Here is a 22,239-nt window from a genome sequence, read left to right on the forward strand (position 1 = left end):
GGGGAGGGCGCGGGCTGCGCCAAAGGGGGGGGGGGGGGGGGGGGGGGGGGGGCCCCCGGGGCGGGCGGCCCCCCCGCGGGGGCCCCCCCCCCCCCCCCCCCCCCGCTGTTGAACCCTTGGGCCCTTCCTCCTGGGGCAGAAGGGTGGGACCAGACCCAGGAGCCCGGCTTCACCTGTGACGTGGATCTCATCTGCCGTTGGTGCTCGGATCTCTAGCTGCAGCCGCCCACGGCGCTCCGTGTGGTCCACCCCGCACAGAGAGGGCACGCTGCGCACACAGCGCCGGTGCACGTTCATCTCGCAGCCTGCGGGGACAGAACCGGAGGTAGCGCGTCCGGCCACCGCGCAACTCCAGACTCTATCCTCCAGCCCTATCCAGAGAAACCCAGACACTGCGCTCTGAAAGGGGTCCCGGAGCGCCAGGTTCTGGCAGGAGCCCCAAGCATAGACTCACAGGAGCATTTCATGCCCTGGTGCACCAGCCCGTAGAGAAGGGAGCCGCAGTGGTCGCAGAAGGTGGGGCTGCTGTAGCTGTGCAGACGGAACTTGTGCTTGTTTCGGGGGTCCTGGGGGCAGAGAGGAAACATCAGATGGGGCCAGGAGCAGGGGTACCCTAGAAGGGGCTGGGAAGTGGGGTGCCCTAGACGCTGGGAGAGAAGCCCTTTGAACTCTGCCTCCTCTGCCTTGCGCTCCGAGTCTTCATTCACTCTACTGCATTTATGGAGTGCCTGTTGTGTGCCAGGCACTGTTCTTGGTGCTAGGACCAGCTGTGGACAAACAATGAAAAACTCCTGCCCCCATGGAGTTTACTTTCTAGTTGGGGAGACAGAAAATAAACGCTGAATAAGTAAAACAGTGATGGATGGTAGCAGGTGCTGCGGAGGAAAATGAAGCAGGAAAGGGGACTGCCGGGGCCGGGGACTGAAATTTGCAGAGACTGATGAGGGAGGCTTCACTGACAAGGTGGCATGTAGGCAGAGCCTGAAGGAGGTGGGGCTCCTAACGTTCCACAGTCCCTGCGCTCACCCCACCTCCCCAGACATGCTCTCCAAGGATGTGTGGGCCACGATGAACTCCACATGGCTCACTGTCAGCCTCTGTCAAGGTCTGCCCACTGTTGATCTGCCTTCTCTGAGCCCCTTGTGAGATGGACAATATGACCTCTCAGTTAATGAAAGACCAAGTGTAGGGGCGCTGGGCTGGCTCAGTCAATGCAGCATGCGACTCTTGATCTTGAGGGTGTGAGTTCAAGTCCCATATTGGGTGCAGAGATTATTTAGAAAGGAAGGAAGGAAGGAAGGTTGGTTAAGTTGAATGTAAAGTGCATAGCAGGGCCTGGCATACTCAAAGTGCTCGGTACTGCCGTTTGGGCTGCTGTGGTTACTAACGATGATTTCATTGCCATGTCCACAGAGCCCTAGGTTTAAATAAGAGCTGGGCCATTTACCAGCTGTGTGATTTGGGGCAAGATAGTGCCCAGATTAGAGCCTCAGAGTCCTCTTCTGCCCAGTGGAAATCAACAGTCCGTATCTTAAAGTAGTGCCCAATGTCCGGAGTTCAATTAAGCATGAATTTAGGGCACCGACAAAGCATTCCTTCCCTGCCCCTGACAATGTCTGAGTGTTCAGTAGTTTGGTATCTGCCTTTTCCTAGGCATGCATCGTGAGCTAGGGTGAAAATTCAGGATATTCTTGGGCTTTTATTTATTTTTGCAGTTTAGCGGGGATCCTATTTTGAGTGACACTTGGGGGGGTAGAGTGTGATGATCTCTTTCAATGCTCAGGGCCTCTAAAGATCTTCCGCTGACCCTAACTCAGAGGGTGCCTGCTGCTCTAAGCTCTACTATGTCAGGTCTCAGCAGGAAGCTGGACTTGCAAGCTCCACTGCTCCATGGAGGTAAGCTGTTCTCATTCTCAAGAAATCACAACCAAAAAGGAGACAGAGCTGCAGCTCTAAGTACACAGACCTGTGTCTGCACTGGACTCTGCCCCCTCCCCAGCTCTGTGCCCCGCCCCTGGACACCGCCCCCTTGCAGAGTCTCAGCCTTTCTTCCTGTAAAATGGGGCCACGAGGCCTCCCTGAAAGGGGCCGGATGGAAATCATGCTCGCCAAGCCCTTCCCAATTCTTTAGCCCTTGATCCATGTGACAGCCAACAAGATCCAAAGGAAAATAATAAATGAGTGAAGTAGAGGAAGACATCCTTCCTCTGTTTCTTCATCAGTGACAGCAACAGTTGTATAAGGATAATAACCCATATGAACCCAGGTATCATCCCAAGCATTTGACTCATTTAGTCCTCAAAACCATGGTCGTCATCCCCATTGTGCAGACGAGAACAAGAGGTACAGAGAAATAAAGCAACTTTTGGAAGGACAGAGAATCTCTATGTGGGGGAACTGGGAGTCAAGCCCAGGGCTTCGGCTCAGATGGGGACAGGAACAACACCTCACCTCCTGCTTTGTGCGGGACTCAGTCTTGGACCACCTGAAAGACACCTGCTGAGTGTGTGCAGTGAGCCCTGGACAATTCAGAAGTCACGTGGGGGGTGCAGGCAGGCAGGTGAGGCGGCCAATCAGTGACATATATGGCGGCTAGTAGACAGTGGTGCACAATGTATGTGCTATGACATCACATCCTCTACATAAACTTCAACTTTCGTCACCTAACCAGCTGGCAAAATGTTCCATGGACTTCTGGAGAGCTCTCTGTCCCTTTTTCTCTCTCTCTGTCTCAGCTTCTCATTCTGTCCCTTTCTTCATCTGCTAATCATAAAGAGGGCTTGAACCCTACGTCAAACCCTGGGCTAGGCCCTCAAGCCTCCTGGCTTCGTTGGACTATCAAAACAAGCGGGGGTAGGTGGGGGATTTTGCTGTCCCAGCCCATAGCCACTAACCACATGTGGCTATTTAAATTTCCATCAGTTCAAATTAAATGGAATTTAGATTTCCCTTGCTCAGTCCTGGTAGCCCCTCCCAAGGGCGCCTCCAGCTAGCTGGGTGTGGCTGGCGGCTGCCATACTGGACAGAGGGGAAATGGAGGCTCAGAGAGAGGAGCCCGAAGACCAGACAGAAAGTGAAGGAGGGATTGGGAATGGGCCACAGCATCGGCTGTTCTTGGAAGCCCACCTGACATCCCCCGGATGGGAAGCAGACGGAGAGAGAGACAGAGGTGGTGTGGATCTGTGTGTGCACATGAGGGAATCTGTATGTGCACCTGTGTGTGCTCCTGGGGGGGTTGTGTGTGTGCGTGCACTGCAGGGTCTCCTTGGGCCTCCCTCTTGGCATCTCAGAAACCATTCTCGGTATCTGCCATCTTCTACTTTAGCGGGTCTCTCTGGGCGTCTGCAGCTCTGCTTCTCTGAGTTTCTTGTCTCTGTCTGTCTCTCTCAGTCCCTGTGGCTCCCCATTTCCTCCCTCCTGGGTTGCTGTCTCTGTTCCATTCCTCTTTCTCTGTCTCACTCTCTCTGGGTCTCTTTTTCTGCGTTTCTGAGATTCTCTGTCTTACCTCCGTGCCTGCATCAATGGTCATCTCTCTCTCTGTCCCTCCACTCTCTGTTTTTTTAAATCTCTTGACCCCTGAATGACAGCCCACCCCCTCCAATGCTCATCTTCAGTCCCCTTCCCACTGTTTCTTCTCTGTCCCCCACCTGTGTCCCCAGCCTGTCTCAGGCCCCCTCTCATTTCCCCTTTTCCAGGCCAAGGGCAGGGAATCTGGGCCAGACTAGCTCCCCCTATCTCTCCAGCCCCCCTCCCCTCCCAGCCTTAAAAATAGCAGGAGAAATTGGGACGGACGCCGAGGGGGTGAGGGCGGGGGCGCGGCCCAAGGAGGAAGAATCAGGTGTCCGGGCACTCACATCCGTCTGGGGGCCCTTCCCAGCGCCTGGACACTCGAAGGTCACAAATTCGTGGCATCGTCGATGAACCACAAAGCTGCAGACTGAAGGTGAGAATCATAGAGACACAGAGCCAGAGAGAGAGAGCCCAATGGACAGAAAATCAGAAAGAGAGAGACTCCAACAGAAGGAAAACCACAGAGAGGGGGACCCCAAAGTCCAGAGAGTTTAATAGAAAATCAAAGGAGAGACCCCAACATGGAGTGGGGGAGGGAAACCAGGAGATAGAAATTCAGGGGTTGAACCCAAAGACAGAAACAGAGACATAGAGCATCACAGAGCAGAGAGACCCCAGTGCCTACACACAGCCAGAGGGAGACACAGAGACAGACTGAGAAAGAGCGAGACCCAGGGACACAGAGAGAAAACAGGATCTTATCGACAGACGAGCCCACTGAGGTGAGGCAAGAAAGCAAGGAAAGAGGCAGGCTGCGGAGAGCAAACAGCAATGTCCTCCGACAGCACAGAGAGAGCAGCGACTTGGGCAGAAGTGAGTCTGGGGGCCGCGGGAGGCCTCCCCCTCCCTGACTCACTCTGTTCTCAGCAGTAGCAGCTGGTGCTTCAGGACTCGCCCCCCCTCTCCCGCCCCGCATAACTGTCAGCCCCGCCCGGCCCCCACCCGCCCATTGGTGACCCCACCCGGCCTGCCCCTGCCTAGGACTGTTGGTGTTGTCATGGCGACAATAGCTTGGGGGGGGGCTCTGACTCCGCATCTCCAGCCCCCCCTTCAGCTCCCCTTTTCCAAATCTCCCTGTTGCCATGGCAACAGATTCTCCAAATATCTGTCCCCACCTGGAGCTGGCCGAGGGAGGGGCCCCCAGCACCACCTCCGCGGTGGCCCCACCATCAGAGCTCCCTCCCCACAGCAGGCTGTGTCTCTGCCACACCCCCCGCCCCGGGCTCCCCCGCGCCTCTCTGGGGACCAAAGAACACGTGTGTCAAGCCTCCTGGGCTGTGGGGCCCTAGCCTCTACCCTCCTGAGGGTCCCAGGAGTCCAGGTCCCCAGGTCTTACCTTGACATTGCAGGCCCTGTTTTCCAATCCCCCTGAAAGATCAAGGATCCGAGGTCAGTGCTGAAAAGGGAAGCGGGCCTCCCACCTCTGCCAGCTTTACTGCGCCTTCCTCCCTCCACGAGCAGGACCCCAGCTGCCTCTTGTTCTAGAGCCCAGAAATTCTGGCCCTCATCCTTTCTTCTCTCAGTCCCAGGAGTCCAAGCCCCCAGCCTCCTCCTCCCTCAGACCCTGGAGTCCAGGTCCCCAGTCCCCTCCTCCCTCAGACCCTGGAGTCCAGGTCCCCAGCCCCCTCCTCCCTCAGACCCTGGAGTCCAAGACCCCAGACCCTCCTCCCTCAGACTCAGGGGTCCAGTCCCCAGCCCCTTCCTATCCTCGGACCAGAAGCCAGGACCAGCAGCTCTTTCCTTCTCCATCCCTCAGGGGCTGGGGTGACACGAGTCTCCATCCCTCCTTCCATCTTCCCTCAAGCCCCCAGCCCCTTCCCTCACCAGATGAAGTCGGTGCAGTGGCTGCAGAAGGTTGGCTGCTTGAAGAAGCGGGCGGTGAACTTGTGGCTCTTGACTTCGTGGACCACCTTCTGCCTCAGAGCCCCCTTTCTGCAAAACAGGGGCCGGGGTCCCCCCTCTGAATCGCCTCCGCCGGGGCCCAGGCCTGCCATGGCCCCAGGAACGTAGCAGGGACCAGGATCCTGCCTTTCTGGGGAAACAGGTGGAAAGGCGAGGAGCCGGAGAGTCGGGAGAGCACTGAGCCACGGGGAGATTGCGAGGAGGAAAGGAGAGGGGCGAGGCACCTCCAGGCGCGGAGCGCAGGGCAGGGAGCGGCACCCCGGGGCGCGCCGGCTCCGCCAGGGGGAGCGGGCGGGCAGGGCGGAGAGCCGAGGGCAGGGGCGCCGAGGAGCCGGAGGCAAGGGCGGCGGCGGCGGCGGGAGCTCCGGCTCAGGCACCTGCTGAAATGTGGGAGCCCCGGCTGGGGGGAGGCGTTGCCATGACGACCGAGGGGCGGGGTTTCAGCTTAAAGGCGTCCCCCCCTCCCTGAGACTCGGGACAAACGCCCTGCCCCCGACACACACGTGCGCACACCCACTCTGGGGGCTGGCTGGAGGGAGGGGGCATCCTCTGAGCAGTGCCCTGCCTCCACCTCCATCTGTCGCCCCGGCCGGGCGTCCTCCCCACTTGGGACCTCGGTGGGTCCCGTGAGCCCGCTGAGACTGCATTCGGATCCCTGGGTTTCTGACGGTGTCACTCTGCTTCATTACACAAACTTTGTATTCAGTGCTGGGAACCCAGTGGTGGACGCGGAGACCTGCTGTCTCTGCTGCTCTTCAAGTCTTGATTTCTCTCTGGGTGTGGGTGAAATTTGTAAGTCCGTGTCTCCCTCTGGGGTTGTCCCTCGCTCTCAGTCTCTGTCCCTGTCCGGTGTTGCCGGCTCCCTGTCCTGTGTCCCCGTCCCAGTGTCCCCACCTCCCTGTCCCATGTCTCTGTCCCTGTGCAGTGTTCCCAGCTCTCTGTCCCGTGTCCCTGTCCCAGTGTTCCCGCCTCCCTGTGCCGTGTCTCTGTCCCTGTCCAGTGTTGCTGGCTCCCTGTCCTGTGTCCCTGTGTTCCAGGCACCCTGTCCCGTGTCTCTGTCCCTGTCCAGTGTTCCTGGCTCCCTGTCCCTTGCCTCTATTTCTCTGTTTTGTTTTGTTTTGCTCTGTGTCTCCATCTATGCCCGTGGCCATCCTGTGACCCTCTGGGGTCTTGGCGTCGCTTTTTCTGTGGCGTCTGTCTCACTGGGAATCAGTGTCCCTCGGCCTCTCGGCAGCGGAGGTCTCATACATCTCCTCTTCGGCCTCTCTTTGTCTGTCTCTGGGCTCTCTCTCGGCCGCTCTCCGCCGGGCTGTGACTGTGGGCCTCCGTGTCCCCTCCCTCTGCGTCTTCCTCTCTGAGAGCCAGTCTCTGTGTCCCTCCACCCCTCCTTCTCCCCGGCTGTGTCCGCGAACCTCCCTGTGCTCGTCGCTCTCTGACCCACTCCCTGGCTCTGCCAGCCGCTCCCTCCGTAGCCGGGGGTCTCCGAAGGTCCGAGCTCTTCGGCTCGCATCTTGATCCCTCTCTCACCCTCTCTGGCTAGGAACCTCTCCCCGTCCCTGGGGGTCTCCCCGGCCCTCCCCGGGCCCCCCTGACCCTGGAAAACCCTGTGCACTCCGGCCCTCCGCAGGTCGGCCCAGTGGGGCTCCCGTGCCGGCTCCGTCGCCCCGCCCGCGCCCCTGCCCGGCTCCGCCCGGCCCTCCCCCGACGCGCGAAAGCTACGGGTTCCGGGCGCCCGGGCCCCGCTCTGTTGCCAAGGGCAACCACGGCCCGCCCCGGGCCGCGGAGTGCGGTGCATCCTGGAACTTGGAGTCTGAGCCTGCCGACTGCCTGTTGTGGCGACGCGGCCGGGAACTTCCTCTCCCGGCGAGCCCCGCGAAGGGGGCGGGGCGCCGCCGCGGCGCCTGGGGACCTGGCTCGCCGCACCTTCTCTGGGAATTCTGGAGGTCCCGGGCCGGCTTCCCGAAGCCGAAGGGGAGATGAGGGAATCAGGCTCTTCTCCAAGCTCCTCGGAAGTGGGGTGCTGTTGCCTGCCACCCACCTCCAGGCGCCCGGCCTTCCCAAGGGCAAGGATGGGGAGGGGGCGGCCGTGGAAACGGACCTGAGGATCCCACCTTGCCCGCTTGGCTGCTTTTCTCCCATCACCAACACATCACCCCCGGGTCCTAGAGCTGTTCTCTCTGGTCCCTTCCAGAAGGGATTCAAGCATGGGGTGGGGAGGCGGGGCTAGGCGCCCTTGCAGGAGGCAGGCTTTGGTGTGGGTCAGAATTCCGGGGTGGACGCTGCAGAGCTCAAAAGAACGCCTCTCCTCGAAAAGGAGTGCGTCTATTCCCGGTAGCCCTTCCTTCTCTTCGGGGGACCCTCCCTGGACATAGCGCTTGCCAACTGCTCTTGCGGGTGTAATTGCAGATGGGTTGCTTGATCCTGGGATTTGTGCGGATTTATCTTTATGTATTTGTGATTCTCCTCAGGCAACAGGTCCTTCTGTAGAACAGAGACTCATTGTAAGAGTAATTCGTTTGCTCTTTATCGAGGTCTTCTGTGGACCGGTTGTGTCAGGGAGCTTAGAGAGCTTAGAACTGAGCGTAAGGTGGAGCTGGTGGGAATGCAGGCAGGGCCAGATCTCAAGGTCCAGAGGAGCTCTGGTATCACCTGTAGGCACATACAGGATTGGAGCAGGGGAGGGCAGTGTCAGAGGTTAGAAGCATCCCCCTGGGCCAGAGTGGGCAGGAGGTGGGCTAGTCAAGGAGCCTGGGGTACTAGCTCAGGACAAAATGATACCTGAGCTGGGTCAGGAGCTGGCAGAGGGGACAGTTGAGGAAGGATAGACAGTGTCTGGTGAGCGACAGATAGAGTGGATGGGAAGAACCAGAGCCTGGGTTCGCAGGCTGGGGAGCCTATTACTGAGATGTGGAACCTGAGGAGTTGATTTTGGGGGGAAAAAGTGTTGCACTCAGATGGGGACACTGTTTCTGGAGTTGCTCATGGGATTCCAAGGAGGGCCCAATCTCATTCATTTCAATCCTAACTAGTTCTCCTGGCTTTGGGAGATCCAAAGGCCAAAGTTGTCTTGGCCTGGTCCAAGGCTCCCTCTCCCACCAGACCCAAGAATCTGGACCTTGCCCTCTCTCCTGGAGCCCTCCCCAGCAATAAAGCAAGCACAGTTTTTCTTTTATCTTTATATTGATGTAAAAAAAACAAAAACAAAAACAAAAAAACAAAACACAGATGTGGGGTGAGGGAATGGACATGTCTTCCCTCTGTAGTTCACAGCAGGGACTGATGGGAAACAGAAGCTCCAGGGAATTAAAAAAAAATTTAAAATATATATTTATACATTTATATATATGACATTGCGCATGTGAGTCCCAGAGAAGCAGGAAGCAGCTACAGGAAGCAACTAGCATGCAGAAACACACGTGTGTGTGTATGCGTGCGCGCGCACTCGCGCACCACACTTGAGCAAGCAATTCCTCTATGGCGATGGCACCCCCCACCTACCCATCCCACCCACCCCCAAGAAAAACACATTGAAAAGAAACTTCCCTTTTAGAAGAGGGCCACCCAGGACATTTTGCCCTTGTGACCAGAAAAGGAAAACCAACCAACCAACCAACCCAGGTTCATACTGCCTGCCTTTAAGGCAGGCAGGTGGCCAACCTCTTCTCCCAGCAAAGGCAGTATATGCTGTTTTTAATACTGAGATGGGAGGGCCATATCCCTACCCCCCCCAACTAACACTTAGACAGTCGTCCTTAAGACCATATGGTTCTTTGCTGGCCACCACTTTTTCGATAACCCAGAGAGCAGTTGGGATGGGAGGCTTCCACCCTTTACTTCCTGTAAGATGGCCTCCAGGCAGTGGGATGTTAGTAAGCCTGGCCAAAGTTCTGGAGCCAATCTCAGGGGAGGCTGGGGGCCAGGCAAGGCCCACAGACCCGGGGCCTGTGCTTGAAGCCTCATGCCCACTGGAGATCATTGGCCTCCAGAGATAAAAGGGGACATGCGCTGTCCGCAGCCCCTTCACTGGGAGAAAGGGAGCCGCATTCTCTAGCTGCCCACCCCAACCCCACAAACACACACATACACACCAACTAAGGCACAGCCAGGGTGGGTAGGCATGCTTTGGCAATGAGGCCCCTTGGGAGGCCCAGGGAGGGAACAGCTGCAGGAGAGGGGAGTGGGACATGGAGCTCAGCACCTTCGGAAGTGGGGGGCAGTGGGGTGGAGGCAGAGAAGAGAGAAGTCTCAGAGCTCCCAAGGAAATTGGAAGAAAGAAACTGGGAAAGAGGCGGCCGGGACAGAACAGGGAGGAAAGAAGAAGTGAACACAGAAAGAGGCAAACAAAACAGGATGTGGGCAACCCAACAAAACAGGAAGGAAAGGCGAGAGCAACAGGAGAGAGGCAGGAAGCTAAAGGAACAGAGAAGAGCAGGAGGGATGGGAAGGAAACAGGAGAGGCAGGAGAGAGGCAGCCAGGAAGAGGAAAGGAGGACTTGGGAAAAGAAACCTCGGCCCACAAGAGGGACTTGAGAGCGCCGGTCATGGTCAGAGCCTCAGACCCTGACGAACACCAGGCGGGCCGAATACACCAGGTCGGCCAGGTAAGCCAGCAGGTTGATGGCCGTGAGGATGGCCACGGCCAGTCGGCGGTCCCAGTCGCACACATAGTAGGTGTGCCGGTTGCTGCAGCCCACGTCCGAATAGCGGCGGGAGTGGCCTCCGTGCCTCTCGCTGAACTGGTAGAGTGGCCAGAGCACGATAGCCGTGGCATACAGAAGGACAGAAAGCAGCGCCAGTCCTGACAGGAAACTGGGAAAGGAGATGGGCAGAATGTTGGTGCAGTCGCCCAGGTTCAGCAGGATGGCAACGGCCGCCAGGATGAAGCAGATGGAGTACACGGCCACACACCACTCCAGGGCTGGCTTGTCCTGGTACAGGGAGGGGCCGCCGATGAAGGCGAAGATGACGCAGGCCACAAAGGTCTCCAGCACCTTGAGCAGGCCTGGCACAGTGGCCATGTAGCCGGTGATCTCCCCGGGGCGGGCCCGGGTCCAGGCCACTTCAGTGGCGTAAGCCACGCATGCGATGCAGGAGAAGGTGGTGGCAGCGATGGCGTGGTCCCGGGAGCGGCCGTGGGACAGGAACTGGACGTAGGTGGTGGGGTAGATGATGGAGGCCGATAGGCAGAAGAGGGCAGCGTAGCAGGCGTAGGTGATGGGGAAGTTTCTCCAGGACAGGGGGAAGCGGGCCTGGAGCCCGCATAACTCGACTATGAGGATGATGAAGGTCACAGAGAAGCAGAAGCACCAAGTGAACATGGACCAGTTACCCATGGCCCCTGTCCAGGCACCCACGCTGGCCACCAGGGAGAAGGCCACACAGGTGGACAGCAGCTGCAGCAGGCGGAGGAGGCCCAGGGGCTGGGTCAGTGCCCGAGGGGACCCCACGATGGTTGGGGAGCCCAGGCCTGAGGAAGACGACGTGGTGGTTGTGATGGTCGTGCGGGTCACCGTCACCGGCATGGCTGGGACTTCTTAGTGTCCTAAGAAGGTTCCAAATGTGGGAATCCAGGCCCTCGGCCTTTCCTCCCCCCAGGGGCACAAAGTAACCTGGTAGCTAGCTGAGGGGCACCCAGGGTGCAGGCTTTTCAAAGTGGGATAGTTGCGAGCCTGTGCGGATCAGCTGGTCACCCAGGTCCCAGAGCCCTCCCCACTCTGGACTTGGATTCCCCACCTCCCACCTCCCCTGTCAGAACCCAGGAGTCTAGGCTGCCTCTCCTCTCTCTGCAACCCAACCATTGTAAAACCATCTATCTCTGCCGCCCCCCACCCCGACACTCAGAGCTGCCGTCAGTCCCCCAGGGCTCAGCTCTTGGGAACATGCCCTCTCAAGTCCACCCTCTACCAGAGAGATCAAGGGTCCGTGACTTCCGTCGCAATCTCACCTGGGATACAGGGCTGGAGTACTACCCCCAAGGACACTGAGCTTCCTTCTACCTATGCCCCTCCCCCACATGGAGTCCAATCTCCAAGTTCCCTAACTTCCAAGAAACTCAAGCACTCCAGATTCTCCAACTGTCCAGTGCCCCAGCCCCTTCCACTGAAATCTCCAGGCCTCTCACGTCTGGTCACAGAGCTTCAGACCTCAGGACTCTGGGCCCTAGGCCTTGAGTTCACCAGACACCTGCAGTCTAGAAAATCAGCTTCTTTTTTCTGTCCCTCCAGAACCTACAACTTCTATCTTCTTGTCCTAGAGACCCTCAGGGAGAGAGGGCCCAGTGTCTTGGGGACCAGGTATCCAAATCCTCCCTCAGGCCTTTGACATCTGCCCTGTTGCCCTCCACCCCTAAAAAGCTCAGAAGGCTTCTCTCAGTTTCAGGGAAATAAAACTTCCTCCTTCCATGGGCAGGCACAGGAGGGCCTATCGGACAGTAGAACAGGTTCTAGCTTGCCCAGCTGTCCCTGCAAGAGGTCCCAAGACCTGGAAGCCCATTTCCTGGACACACTGTTTTCCCAGGTAAACAGGTGTCTGGGTCTCTTTCCATGGAAACCCAGCTCCAAGGTCCTTCTCTCGGAATCTCAGAGTCCAGGTCCCAGATGCTCCTCCCTCCAACACAGAGTCTAGGTGGGAAGCTCCCTCCTCTCTCAGACCCAGGAGTGCGGGCCCCCAGACCCTCTTCCCTCCGACGCGGAGTCCAGGCTCACTCACCTGCAGTCTGCCAAGAACCCCGAGGGCTAAAGATCCGGCTCTGGAGGTGGATTAAGTCTGACACCTGGAAAAGACTGGTCAGAACACAGGAGGGAGGAGGAGAGAGCGAGTCAGCACCCAGCTCTATCCGGCTCCGCCCCGCCGGGACCCAGGCCACCCACCCGCCAGCCGCTGGGCTCGCCCCGAACGCGCACCCAGGCTCTGCCAGCCGGGCGCCCTCCCAGCCGGGGCGGGGATCTGGCCTCGAGCCGAGAGAGGTCCTGGAGGTGACCCCAGGGAACCCCAGCCCAATCCCCAAACTGCGGGGGCGGGAGTGGAGGGAAGCGGGAGAAAGTGCACGCCCGCGGGCGGGCGGGGGCGTGAGTGATCTTAACCCTGCCGCAGCCGGGGAAGGCCGCGGGACTGACCGGCGGGAGGGCCCTGGGCGGTGGCTGCGGGGGCGGACGGCCAGGCCCCGCGCAGCGTCTCCGAGCCTTATAAGGGCTTCAAGTCAGCGCAGCCATCTGGAATGTGGCGGGGACCCGGGCGGAGGGAGGCGGGGCGGTGCTGGGACCTCCGCCCCCCCGCCGGCCTCCGGGAGGGCCCGCCCCGCTCGTGGATCTTGGGAGAGGAAGGTCCACCTAGGACGTGAGGCCCGAAGCCTGAATTTCTGTGTCCTTCAAAATGTGAGTTCTGGGTCCCCAGAGCAGGGGCTGGAAGCCTGGACCCACGAGGGTCTGTGAGAGACCACTGGCTGGTAAGCCGGACCCCTGGGATTTGCCTAGCTGACCACCCCCCGCCCCCGCCCCGCCAGCCCCTCGAAGGCGGAACTGCGGTGTCGGAATCCAGGCCAGAGATTGGTAGCCACACCTCCCACCACCCCTCGGAAGTCAGGTCTGTGGGTAGGGGCTGGGCCTCCCATGCCACCTGGGAGGTGCTACCCGGGGCTCGGCCGCCTCGTGCTCCCCCGACACGCCCTTCGAAAACCCGTTAGGAGGAAGTCAGGACCGGCCTACACTCTGGCGTTCTAGAAAGCGGGTACTGCCGGGTCCCAAGTAGGCAAGGAGGAAGAGCGCGAGCCACAACTCCAGAAGTGCCCCAAGGAAGGAGGTGGGTAGCGCAGGGACCTCGCGGAGGGGAGGGGTCCGTCGCCTTCCGCCCGGCGGCCGCCGCCTGAGGTCAGAACTCAGGAATGCACCGCCGGAGACAGCCCGAGAGAGAGGAAACACCCCTTCGGCCTCTCCGGGCTGCTTCTGGACTCCCCTGGCCACGCCCATCCCCTCTCGCCGCCTCCATGCCAAACACCACACCCCGTCGCTCAAACTGAGAATCGCATCCCTAAACCCTAGCCTGCTCCACTCTCAGCAACCCAAGGACGCTGGCCTCAGCCTTGGCTTCTCTGGCTTAGGACACCAGCTTCCCAGTCCTCCCTTTTTGGCGTTTGGGGCCCAAAGTTCGAATTCTGTCCCCACAATGGAGGAGTGAGGAACGTGGAAGGCCATTCTTTTTCCCAAACCCAAACTTCCAACTCCAAGCTCCTCCCCTCCTGAAGACCTTCTTGTACTAGATATCAACCCCCTTCAGCCAGGGCACATAGGGGTCCCCAACCCTCTCAGACCCAGGAGTCCAGACACCCACGTCCCTCCTCCATCAGACCCAGGAGTCCAGACACCCAGGTCCCTCCTCCATCAGACCCTGGAGTCTAGGCCCCAGCCCCTCCTCCCTCAGACCCTGGAGTCAGGCCCCCCCGCCAGCCCCTCCTCTCTCAGACCCAGGAGTCCAGGCTCCCAGACCCTCCTCCCTCAGACCCAGGAATCAGGGCCCCAGCCCCTCCTCCCTCAGACTCTGGAGTCCAGGCCCCCAGTTGCTCCTTCCTCAGACTCAGGACTCAGGGCCTCCCGTTCCCCTCCTCTTTCCGATGGATAACCTGTATGAGTGCAGGTCTCAAGCCCTGTCGTCTCTAGAACCCGAGTCCTGATCCATGCCCCAGTCTGCCTAGAGACTCAGACACTCGGGACGCCAGCCCCTTCCTCCCTGAGCACCCAGGAATCCTGACCGCAGCCTCCACGCCGGGGGGTCCCCGCAGCCTCACCTCTCAGGCAGCGGCAGCAGCTGCAGACTGTAAGGGTTTGCTTACTGGGTGGGGTTGGCGGTCTGGGGCGGGGGCGGGGCCGGGGGTGGGGCCGGGGTCCCTGCGGGAGCGCGGGTTTCGGGCTGAGAAAGGGACTCCCGGAACCGGGAGGGATATCCCAGCCCCAGCCCCCGAGGCGGGGCCAAGAAAAGACCACGCCCCTCCCCGCATAAAATGGACCGAGACTCCCCCGCCAAGCCAGTGATGGGGGTGGAGGGCTGAGGTCACTGTTGCCGTGGTGACAAAACAGGAAGACACAACAGCTGGCGGTGTGGGGGCTCCTGGGGGCTGCCCTCCCCGACTCGGTCTTAGCTCGGTCTCCAGGCGCGGCCGGGGAAGGCCGTTGCCATGGCAACCGTCTGTTTAGGACGGAGCCCCCAGCCCAGGTCCCCACCCCAGTCTCACCTCACTCCACTCTCCCTCTCTCTTCCGGCCCCCTCCCATCCCCGTCTGCTCCAGCCCCGCTCTTCCAGGACGGATGGAATCTTGGACATCTGGGTGGCGGCGGGCTGGGAGACCAGGCCTTTCCGTTTAATGGGATCTGTGGGATACGGTCTCTGTCTCCTGGGTCTCTGAAAGGCGAAATAGTTGAGGCTGCCGATCCCTAGGGTTTGAGGGACTTTTGGGCTGAGGCCCCCGACTCCTGGGTCCCCAAATCCTCATTTATACGGGGGCTCGCGGTGTTAGGGATTGGTGGGCAGGACTCCTGGGTCCCAGAAGTCACAGTCGATGGGGGCAGGAGAAAGGCTCCGATAGCAAAACGCCTGTATCTAGGGCGGTGCGAGTGGGACCCACGGCCTCCAAGGTTCCGAAGGACGCCTAGGCTGGGGGCCCAGATTCTTGGAGCAAAAAGCAATGGAAGCTCGGACTCCTGGGTCTTCATCTGCTCCGTTGTGGTTGCAAGCCGAGACTCCCAGGTCTGGAACCCAGGGATATTTTTGGCCTGCATTCCTGGCGCCCGGATTGAGGGAGGGGCTCGGGAGCTCCTGGAGGACCGGGCTGGGGGGCAGGGGGCGTCAGATTCCCGGTTTTGGCAAAAAGGGAGGGGCCCGAGGCGCCGGTCTGCCCGAGGCCCAGAACAGGGAGGGGCTGTGGGGTCCTTTCTCAGGCCGGCTCTGGGGCCCTGAAACGGAGTGACGGAATCGGGAAGCAAGCTGAAGCTGAAGGTCGGGATGCCTGCCCGGGGTAGGGGCGGGGACCGGGACGCCTGGGTCCCTCCCCGCTGGCCCTGCTCACTCACCGCGCTCTGCAGTAGTCCCTGGCGCGGCCTCGCTCGCGGCTGCCTCTGGGCGGGGCCTGGTGGCGGCTGCGGCGGCTCCACCACGCCAAGCTAACGGGGCGCTGCTGCCGCTGGGTGCCTTCCAGAAGGGCAACTAAGCTAGGGAAGCAGCCGCGCGAGTCGCGGCGGGGGTGGGGTGGGGTGGTCGGACCGGGTCCGGGAGCCTGTCTGGCAGACTGCGTGCCCTGCGGAGATGGGAGGGGCGGGGGGGGGGGCGCCAGGAAGCGGTGAGCGCGGCGGTATGGGGCGGGGGTGAGGGTTGAGGAGCGTGCCTGTCCACGTCTGTGCCCCAGCAAAGGGGATAGGCACAGACCCTCCTTGTCATTCTGTGCTCTATAGGGGAAGGGGTCTCCGTGCCTCAGGCATCCGGCCCTGCCTGAGGAGTCAGGACCCGGCGCGAGCTGCCACTCACACACCTCCTTGGCCCCTGGTGCAGAGGCGTCTCTCCCTCCTTCCTGCCCCAGTCAGTCACCCCCTTTGCCTGACCTCATAGCCGCACTCCTCAGATACCGCAAATAGTCCAGGGGCGGCCTCCGGTCCCACAATTTTACTCTGTTGTGCTTTCTAGGGGAAGTGTGTTCCTTTAGGCACGAAAACCCCAAAACAGCAGAGTTCAGGGTGGCAGGAAGAGGAAACAAGCATTGAAAGAATGAGTCAACGGGTGTGATCTTGAGAAGTGATACCTTAGGGCTCCTGGATGGTATAATTTGGCACCATGCATGTGCCCCTGGTTCCGAGTGTTTGTCCATCCTGTAGGGCCCCCACACCCACACCAAGGACATTGTCTCCCATCTGGCACTGTGATGCTTTCCCAAACAGGCTGTACCTCTGTTTTGTGAAGCTCACTTTGGGGTGATGGGGTACATGGGCTGCCCACCGACTTCCTAATAAATGGGGTTCCTTGATCAGAAGCAATATTGTGTGGGTCAACGTGACGGTGAATAGGGCCATTCATTGGGTGCACAGATGCTGCTGTTGGCAGGAGGGAGAAGGCCAAGAAAGCAAATAACACCCCAGATTTAATTCCAGGGAGGAAAAAGTCATTGCTCAATTCATGATGGAGAGAGCCCAACATAATTCTCAGGTGACCCAGTATTTGGCTGGTCTCCCTAGGAAACCTACTACGTAGGGGGCTCAGCACTGGTCAAGTGCTTTACAGGGGCACCTGGGTGGCTCAGTGGTTTAAGCCTCTGCCTTCGGCTCAGGTCATGATCCCAGGGTCCTTGGATCAAGCCCCGTATAGAGCTCTCTGTTCAGGAAGGAGTCTGCTTCCCCTCTCTCTCTGTCTACTTGTTATCTCTCTCTGTCAAATAAATAAATAAAATCTTAAAAAAAAAAAAAGGAAAGAAAGCACTTTACTTAGTATTACTGATTTATTATAAAGGATACAACTCAAGAGAACAGCCGAAGAGACTTGTAGGTCAACGTATGGGAGGAGAGATGCTGAGCCTCCATATAGACATACCACCTCCCAGCTCCCTGATGCCTTTACCAACCTGGAAGGTCTCTGAGCCCCGCTGTTTAGGAATTTTATGGAAGTTCCGTTACATGGGATGGTTGATTAAATCATTGGCTTTCCACAATCAAGTTCCTGGGGGTGGGGCTGAAAATTCCAACCTTCCAATCACAGGCTTGGTTTCTCAGGCAGTCAGCCCCATACTGAGCCACCTAAGGGCTCACTGAGATTCATCTCATTCGCATAAACTCAGGTAAGATTGAAAGGGGCTTATATTGCACAGAGGATTCTCCTCTCCCCCCACCACTCAGGATTTACAAGGGTCTTAGGGAGCCCTGTTGTATCAATATCACACGGATCTTTCCCTACATGCTCCAGGTCCAATCTGAAACCTGCAGTCCTTCGTCAACATATACAAGTGCCTCCTGTGTGAGCACAAAGCAGCCTAAGGAATGCCTCCTCCCGTGGAGATTTTATCTCATTTGTTAGTAATGAAGTTAGCTTCATCTGAATGGGATGTTCCCACTGTCCTCAGACAGCCTGAATCTCAGGAACCTCCTTGAGGCGACAGGCTCCCCGATTTTCAGGGTGTTTATCTCCCATGCTCTGGCATGTGTGTGTTAAGTGAGACATGCACTGTACCTGTTGGCTCCTTCCTGCTCTACAGGTCTTATCAGCATTGCGTCATATATGCCGTTTGATTATCTCAAAGAATAGTCAGAGAATTAGTGTGACCCCCCGGGGGAAGGTGTGACTTGTGGCAGTTTCCTGGGGCTATAGGAACACTCACCACAATCCGGTGACTTAGGAGGCAGAAACTTACTCTCTTGTGGTCCTGGAGGCCAGAAGTCTGAAATCGAATTATCAACAGGGCCTCACTCTGGCGGCTTTTCTTCTCTTCAGTCTGTCTCAAATATCCTCCCACCCCCCACCTCCGTTTTTAGGATATTAGGACTTTTACAACTGGGTTTTCTTTCCTTTCCTTTTTTTTCTCTGCAAGATCCCTAAGTTCATCACATCAGCAAAGACCCTTTTCCCAAGTAAGACACCATTTATAGGTTCCAGAAATTTGGATGTAGACGTATCTCTGGGGCTAAACCTACGCCATCCCTAGTGAAAGCAAACAGCTTCGAGTTCCTCTGTCTACTGTGAGAGAGAGGAATGGATTCGCCATTCTGGATGCCAAGGGTGGGGTTGATTTCATCCAGCAGGGAGCTCGCACTTGGAATAGCCTCTGCGGTTGGGGTTACCCAGCTGGTGTCCTGTATTTCCAGTAGTGACCCTCATGGAAGTGGGGAAGAATTAGGATCCTGTGTGTCCAGATCTCAGTTTTCCCCAGGGAAGTTGGGTTTCTTGAGATGATGGAAACCCATGACTTGGGCACCATCTAGGAGGGAGACTCCTAGACAGTGGCTCTCTCAGTCACCACCACCTTGCTCCAGCGTCTCCCTCCTCAGGTCGTCAGAAACCCTTCCTTTAAGTCCTCTAGAAGTGTTCCACAAGCAGCAAATCAAATTCCCCTATCAAAGCAACTTCAACAACAACTTCAACAACTTCTTCTTCTCCTCCTCCTCCTCCTTCTCCTTCATCCTCTTCTTCTTTCCCTCCTCCTCTTTTTGTTCCCCTACACCCAACATGGGGTTTGAACTCATAACTTTGAGATTGAGAGTCACATATTCTACCAGAGGCAGTCAGGCACCCCAAAGCAACAATTTTTTTTTTAAAGATTTTATTTATTTATTTGACAGACAGAGATCACAAGTAGGTAGCGAGGCAGTCAGAGAGAGGGGGAAGCAGGCTCCCTGCTGAGCAGAGAGCCAGATGTGGGGCTCGATTCTAGGACCCTGGGATCATGACCCGAGCCGAAGGCAGAGGCTTTAACCCACTGAGCCACCCAGGCGTCCCCCAAAGCAATAACTTTAAGTGTTCTTCTTTGGCCTTCAATGAAACAAACACCTGGGTGGCTCAGTTGGTTAAGCGTCTGCCTTTGGCTCCGGTCATGATCTTGGGATCCGAGGAAGGAGCCCCACATGGAGCTCCCTGATCAGCCAGGGACTGTTTCTCCCTCTCCCTCTGCCCTTCCTCCTGCCCACCCCACTGCTGGTGCGCGCTCTCTCTCTCCCAATAAGTAAAATAAATAAAATCTTTATTTTATTTTATTTTTTTTAAAGATTTTATTTATTTATTCGACAGAGAGAGATCACAAGTAGGCAGAGAGGAAGGCAGAGAGAGAGGAGGAAGCAGGCTCCCCGCTGAGCAGAGAGCACGATGCGGGACTCAATCCCAGGACCCTGAGATCATGACCTGAGCCGAAGGCAGCAGCTTAACCCACTGAGCCACCCAGGCGCCCCAAAATAAATAAAATCTTAAAAGACAGAAAGAAATACCCCCTAGCATGTTCTCTGGATATAACCACCTTTTTGTCACCTCCTGGTCACCTGCACTCCTTTTCCACATGGTTTCCTGACATTTTCTAAAGAGCTTCCCGACTGATGTGCCAAGAGCAGGTCACAGGTGGGCTGGGGGACATTGATCTCCTCAGCCTTCAGAGTGCCTGCTTGCCTCTGTCTGTGGCAGGCTTATCTGTTTACCTCAATGAGCTGTAAAAATATCATTGTCTTTCTGTTTGCCCCATGATGGGAGGGTGTTAATGGTGCTCCCTACTCCATTTGCTCAGTTTTGCACACCCCTTGGACCTCAAGCACTCCTCCTTCCACCTTGCTTTCTCAGCGGCGCCCACCATGATCTTTTCTTAGCTTGATAGGAACCCGCATCTTGCCAACCCTCTCTTTCCTCTGGATATGATTCCAGGGCCCATCATTTCAATAATACTTTTGCCACATTAGGCATCTAACATTCCTTTGCCCTTCTGTCTTAGCTTCATTTTATTTTTTAAGATTGATTGATTGATTGATTGATTGATTGATTTTAGAGGGTGGAGAGGGGGAGAGGGAGAGGGAGAGAATCTCCAGCAGACTCCCTACTGAGCTCCCCTTGTGGAGCTCGATCTCACCACCCTGAGATCATGACCTGAGCTAAAACCAAGAGTTGGACACTTAACTGACTGAGCCACCTAAGTGCCCCTTCCCTTCTGCCTTTGTAAGGCCCCAGTCTTGGAGAAGAAATAGCCCATCCACCAGGATTTTTGTTTCTCCAAGTTTGTCCCTAGGCAACTGAGCATCACTAAAGAATGTCACCTTACAGGGAGAACAGTTCCACTGTGAGTAAGTGATGGCTGAACTCCATGAGCTCTCAACATGGCCCTCAGTCCCACTGCTGTCACCCGGTCAACTTGTTCTCATTTCCATGGTGACAAGTGCACTATTTTTATCCTCTTTAATCTCCGACACACTTTCTGCCTCCAGCCCCCCCCCCACACCCCATTCTCAGCCTATGACCTGCCTCCTTTATTTGAGAGATGTTAGAAGCCATCGGCTGGGAATCCCTCCGACTCCTAAAACCACAGAGCTGACTCTATTTCCATCCCAGTCCTTCCTAGTTTTGTGATTTTTAAATACATCCTTCTTCTTATATCCTTGCTGTTGCTCTCGCTATTCTGCCTCTTTTTGGATAGTCAGTATCCCCCACTCAAAGAATCTTTCACTGACTTTTCAAGAAATGATAGTTCTTTTTAATTGTGGTAAAACTGCATGTAGCATAACGTTTACCATTTATTTAAAGATTTTTATTTGTTATGTAATGGAGAGAGACACAGTGAAAGGAATCATAAGCAGGGGGAGTGGGAGAGGGAGAAGCAGGCTCCCCGCCGAGCAGGGAGCCTGATGTGGGGCTCAATCCCAGGACTCTGGGATCATGACCTAAGCCGAAGGCAGACACTTAATGACTGAGCCACCCAGGCATGCCTAACGTTTACCTTTTAAACTATCTTTAAGTATATAGTTCATTGGCCTTAGGTTAAGCCACGCTGTGACCACTGAAAAGACAGGCAAAAGATGGCAGTTTATAAGCCAAGGAGAGGAACCTCTGGAAAAAACCAACCCAGACAACATGTTGATCTGGGGTTTCTAACTTGCACAACTGTGAGAAAGTACATTTCTGCTTACTTCTATAAATTCTGTAAATCTCGGTATCACGCTGTCCACGGTACTTTCTTATGCACCCCCTTAGCGAACTAATACGGTTTCCCACCACTCTGAACAATTTTTTTTCCCCAGTTTTTAACTTTCTGATCTCTCAGGGAACTGAAGCTCCTGGTATTTCCTTCCAACCTGAAACTGTTCTCGGGGATTTTGTAGGACCTCATTCTCCTGGTTTTCCTTTTGCTTCGTTGGGCTCCTTCTCTGGCTTCTTTGGAAACTCATGCTCCTTTGAGTCCCTCAAAACTCTCCCCGAGGCCCTGCTCTTCTCATGACCCACTCTTGCTAGGGGATCTGGTACACACCAGACTTCGGGTGGCACCAGTGGGTACAGAAGCCGTGCACGACTGAAGACGCTAGTTCAGCAAAGGCTCACACAGGGGCTGACCAATAACAACAATAATGGGAGCCGTGTGTGCAATTTTAAATTTTCTGGTAACCACATTAAAATGAAATAGAAGGAAAGTGTTAATTTTAAGAACATATTTTATATAATCTAGTCCATCTAAAATTTCGGCATATGATGCTAGCCACGTTTCCAGGGTTCAATAGCCCCATGTGGCCAAGGGCTGCCATATGAGACAGTGCAGACCCAGGCAAGATAATGATGTACTTTTCTCTCTTCTAGCAGTCCAAGAGTTAGCAATCCAGGGTTGATAGGATACCTCCACCCTCTCAAGGAGCCGTCCCCCTTATTGCTCTGTCCTCTTCAACAAGGGCTTCTGTCTGGGATGCAGCATGTGATCGAATCATACCATTGTGTTGGCATTGCCCCCAGCAGGAAGAGGGGAAGGGGAGAGGTTGGCATGCTTCCTTCTTTTCCAGGGAGTAACCCTGAAATTGCACACATGCCATCGTCCAGAACTTCGCTGCATGACCATGCGGAGCTGTAACAGAGACTGGGGGGAATCTAGTCTTCATTTGGGGAGATATATGCCTAGATAAACCTTCTATTACAAGGAAGGAAATTGGGGGAAACCACTGGATAGGAATAGACCGCGACTCATAGGATTAGACCACAACCCAGATCTTTCCTCCGCGCTCCAAATGAATGTATGGGAGTGCTCGCTGTGCCTCCATTTGGATGACACCAAAGTCCAAACTCAAAACATCTACA

The 22,239-nt window shown here is 56.6% G+C and overlaps 2 protein-coding genes and 1 long non-coding RNA gene across 3 annotated transcripts in view; 1 reads left to right on the plus strand and 2 right to left on the minus strand.

Annotated features, from left to right (window-relative positions):
- Positions 1–5,768, minus strand: part of PRKCG (protein kinase C gamma) — a 17,403-nt gene extending 11,635 nt beyond the window's left edge. Inside the window, exons 1-6 of the mRNA XM_059381654.1 lie at positions 5,697–5,768; positions 5,395–5,602; positions 4,907–4,938; positions 3,855–3,937; positions 455–566; positions 174–305 (exon numbers count right to left, since the gene is read on the minus strand). Coding sequence (XP_059237637.1) covers positions 174–305; positions 455–566; positions 3,855–3,937; positions 4,907–4,938; positions 5,395–5,564 — 529 coding nt within the window. The 5' untranslated portion in view covers positions 5,565–5,602; positions 5,697–5,768. The remainder of the gene's footprint in view (positions 1–173; positions 306–454; positions 567–3,854; positions 3,938–4,906; positions 4,939–5,394; positions 5,603–5,696) is intronic.
- A 4,167-nt stretch (positions 5,769–9,935) lies between these two features.
- Positions 9,936–15,760, minus strand: MYADM (myeloid associated differentiation marker). The gene is made up of 3 exons (XM_059383061.1): positions 15,531–15,760; positions 12,181–12,254; positions 9,936–11,014 (listed from the first exon to the last, which is right to left on the minus strand). Exon 3 carries the CDS (start codon positions 10,992–10,994, stop codon positions 10,026–10,028), a length of 969 nt encoding a protein of 322 aa, XP_059239044.1. The 5' UTR covers positions 10,995–11,014; positions 12,181–12,254; positions 15,531–15,760; the 3' UTR covers positions 9,936–10,025.
- LOC132005663 (uncharacterized) lies at positions 12,592–14,245 on the plus strand. Its single transcript, XR_009400866.1, has 3 exons — positions 12,592–12,845; positions 12,974–13,269; positions 14,101–14,245. It is a non-coding gene; the product is annotated as an uncharacterized LOC132005663 (long non-coding RNA).
- Positions 15,761–22,239: the final 6,479 nt, after the last annotated feature.

Source organism: Mustela nigripes, chromosome 17 (genome assembly GCF_022355385.1).
Source record: "Mustela nigripes isolate SB6536 chromosome 17, MUSNIG.SB6536, whole genome shotgun sequence".
In the NCBI taxonomy this organism is placed as follows: Eukaryota; Metazoa; Chordata; class Mammalia; order Carnivora; family Mustelidae; genus Mustela; species Mustela nigripes.

Excerpts from the sequence above, each read along its gene's own strand:
- MYADM (XM_059383061.1), bottom strand. The coding sequence starts at position 10,994 with ATGCCGGTGACGGTGACCCGCACGACCATCACAACCACCACGTCGTCT.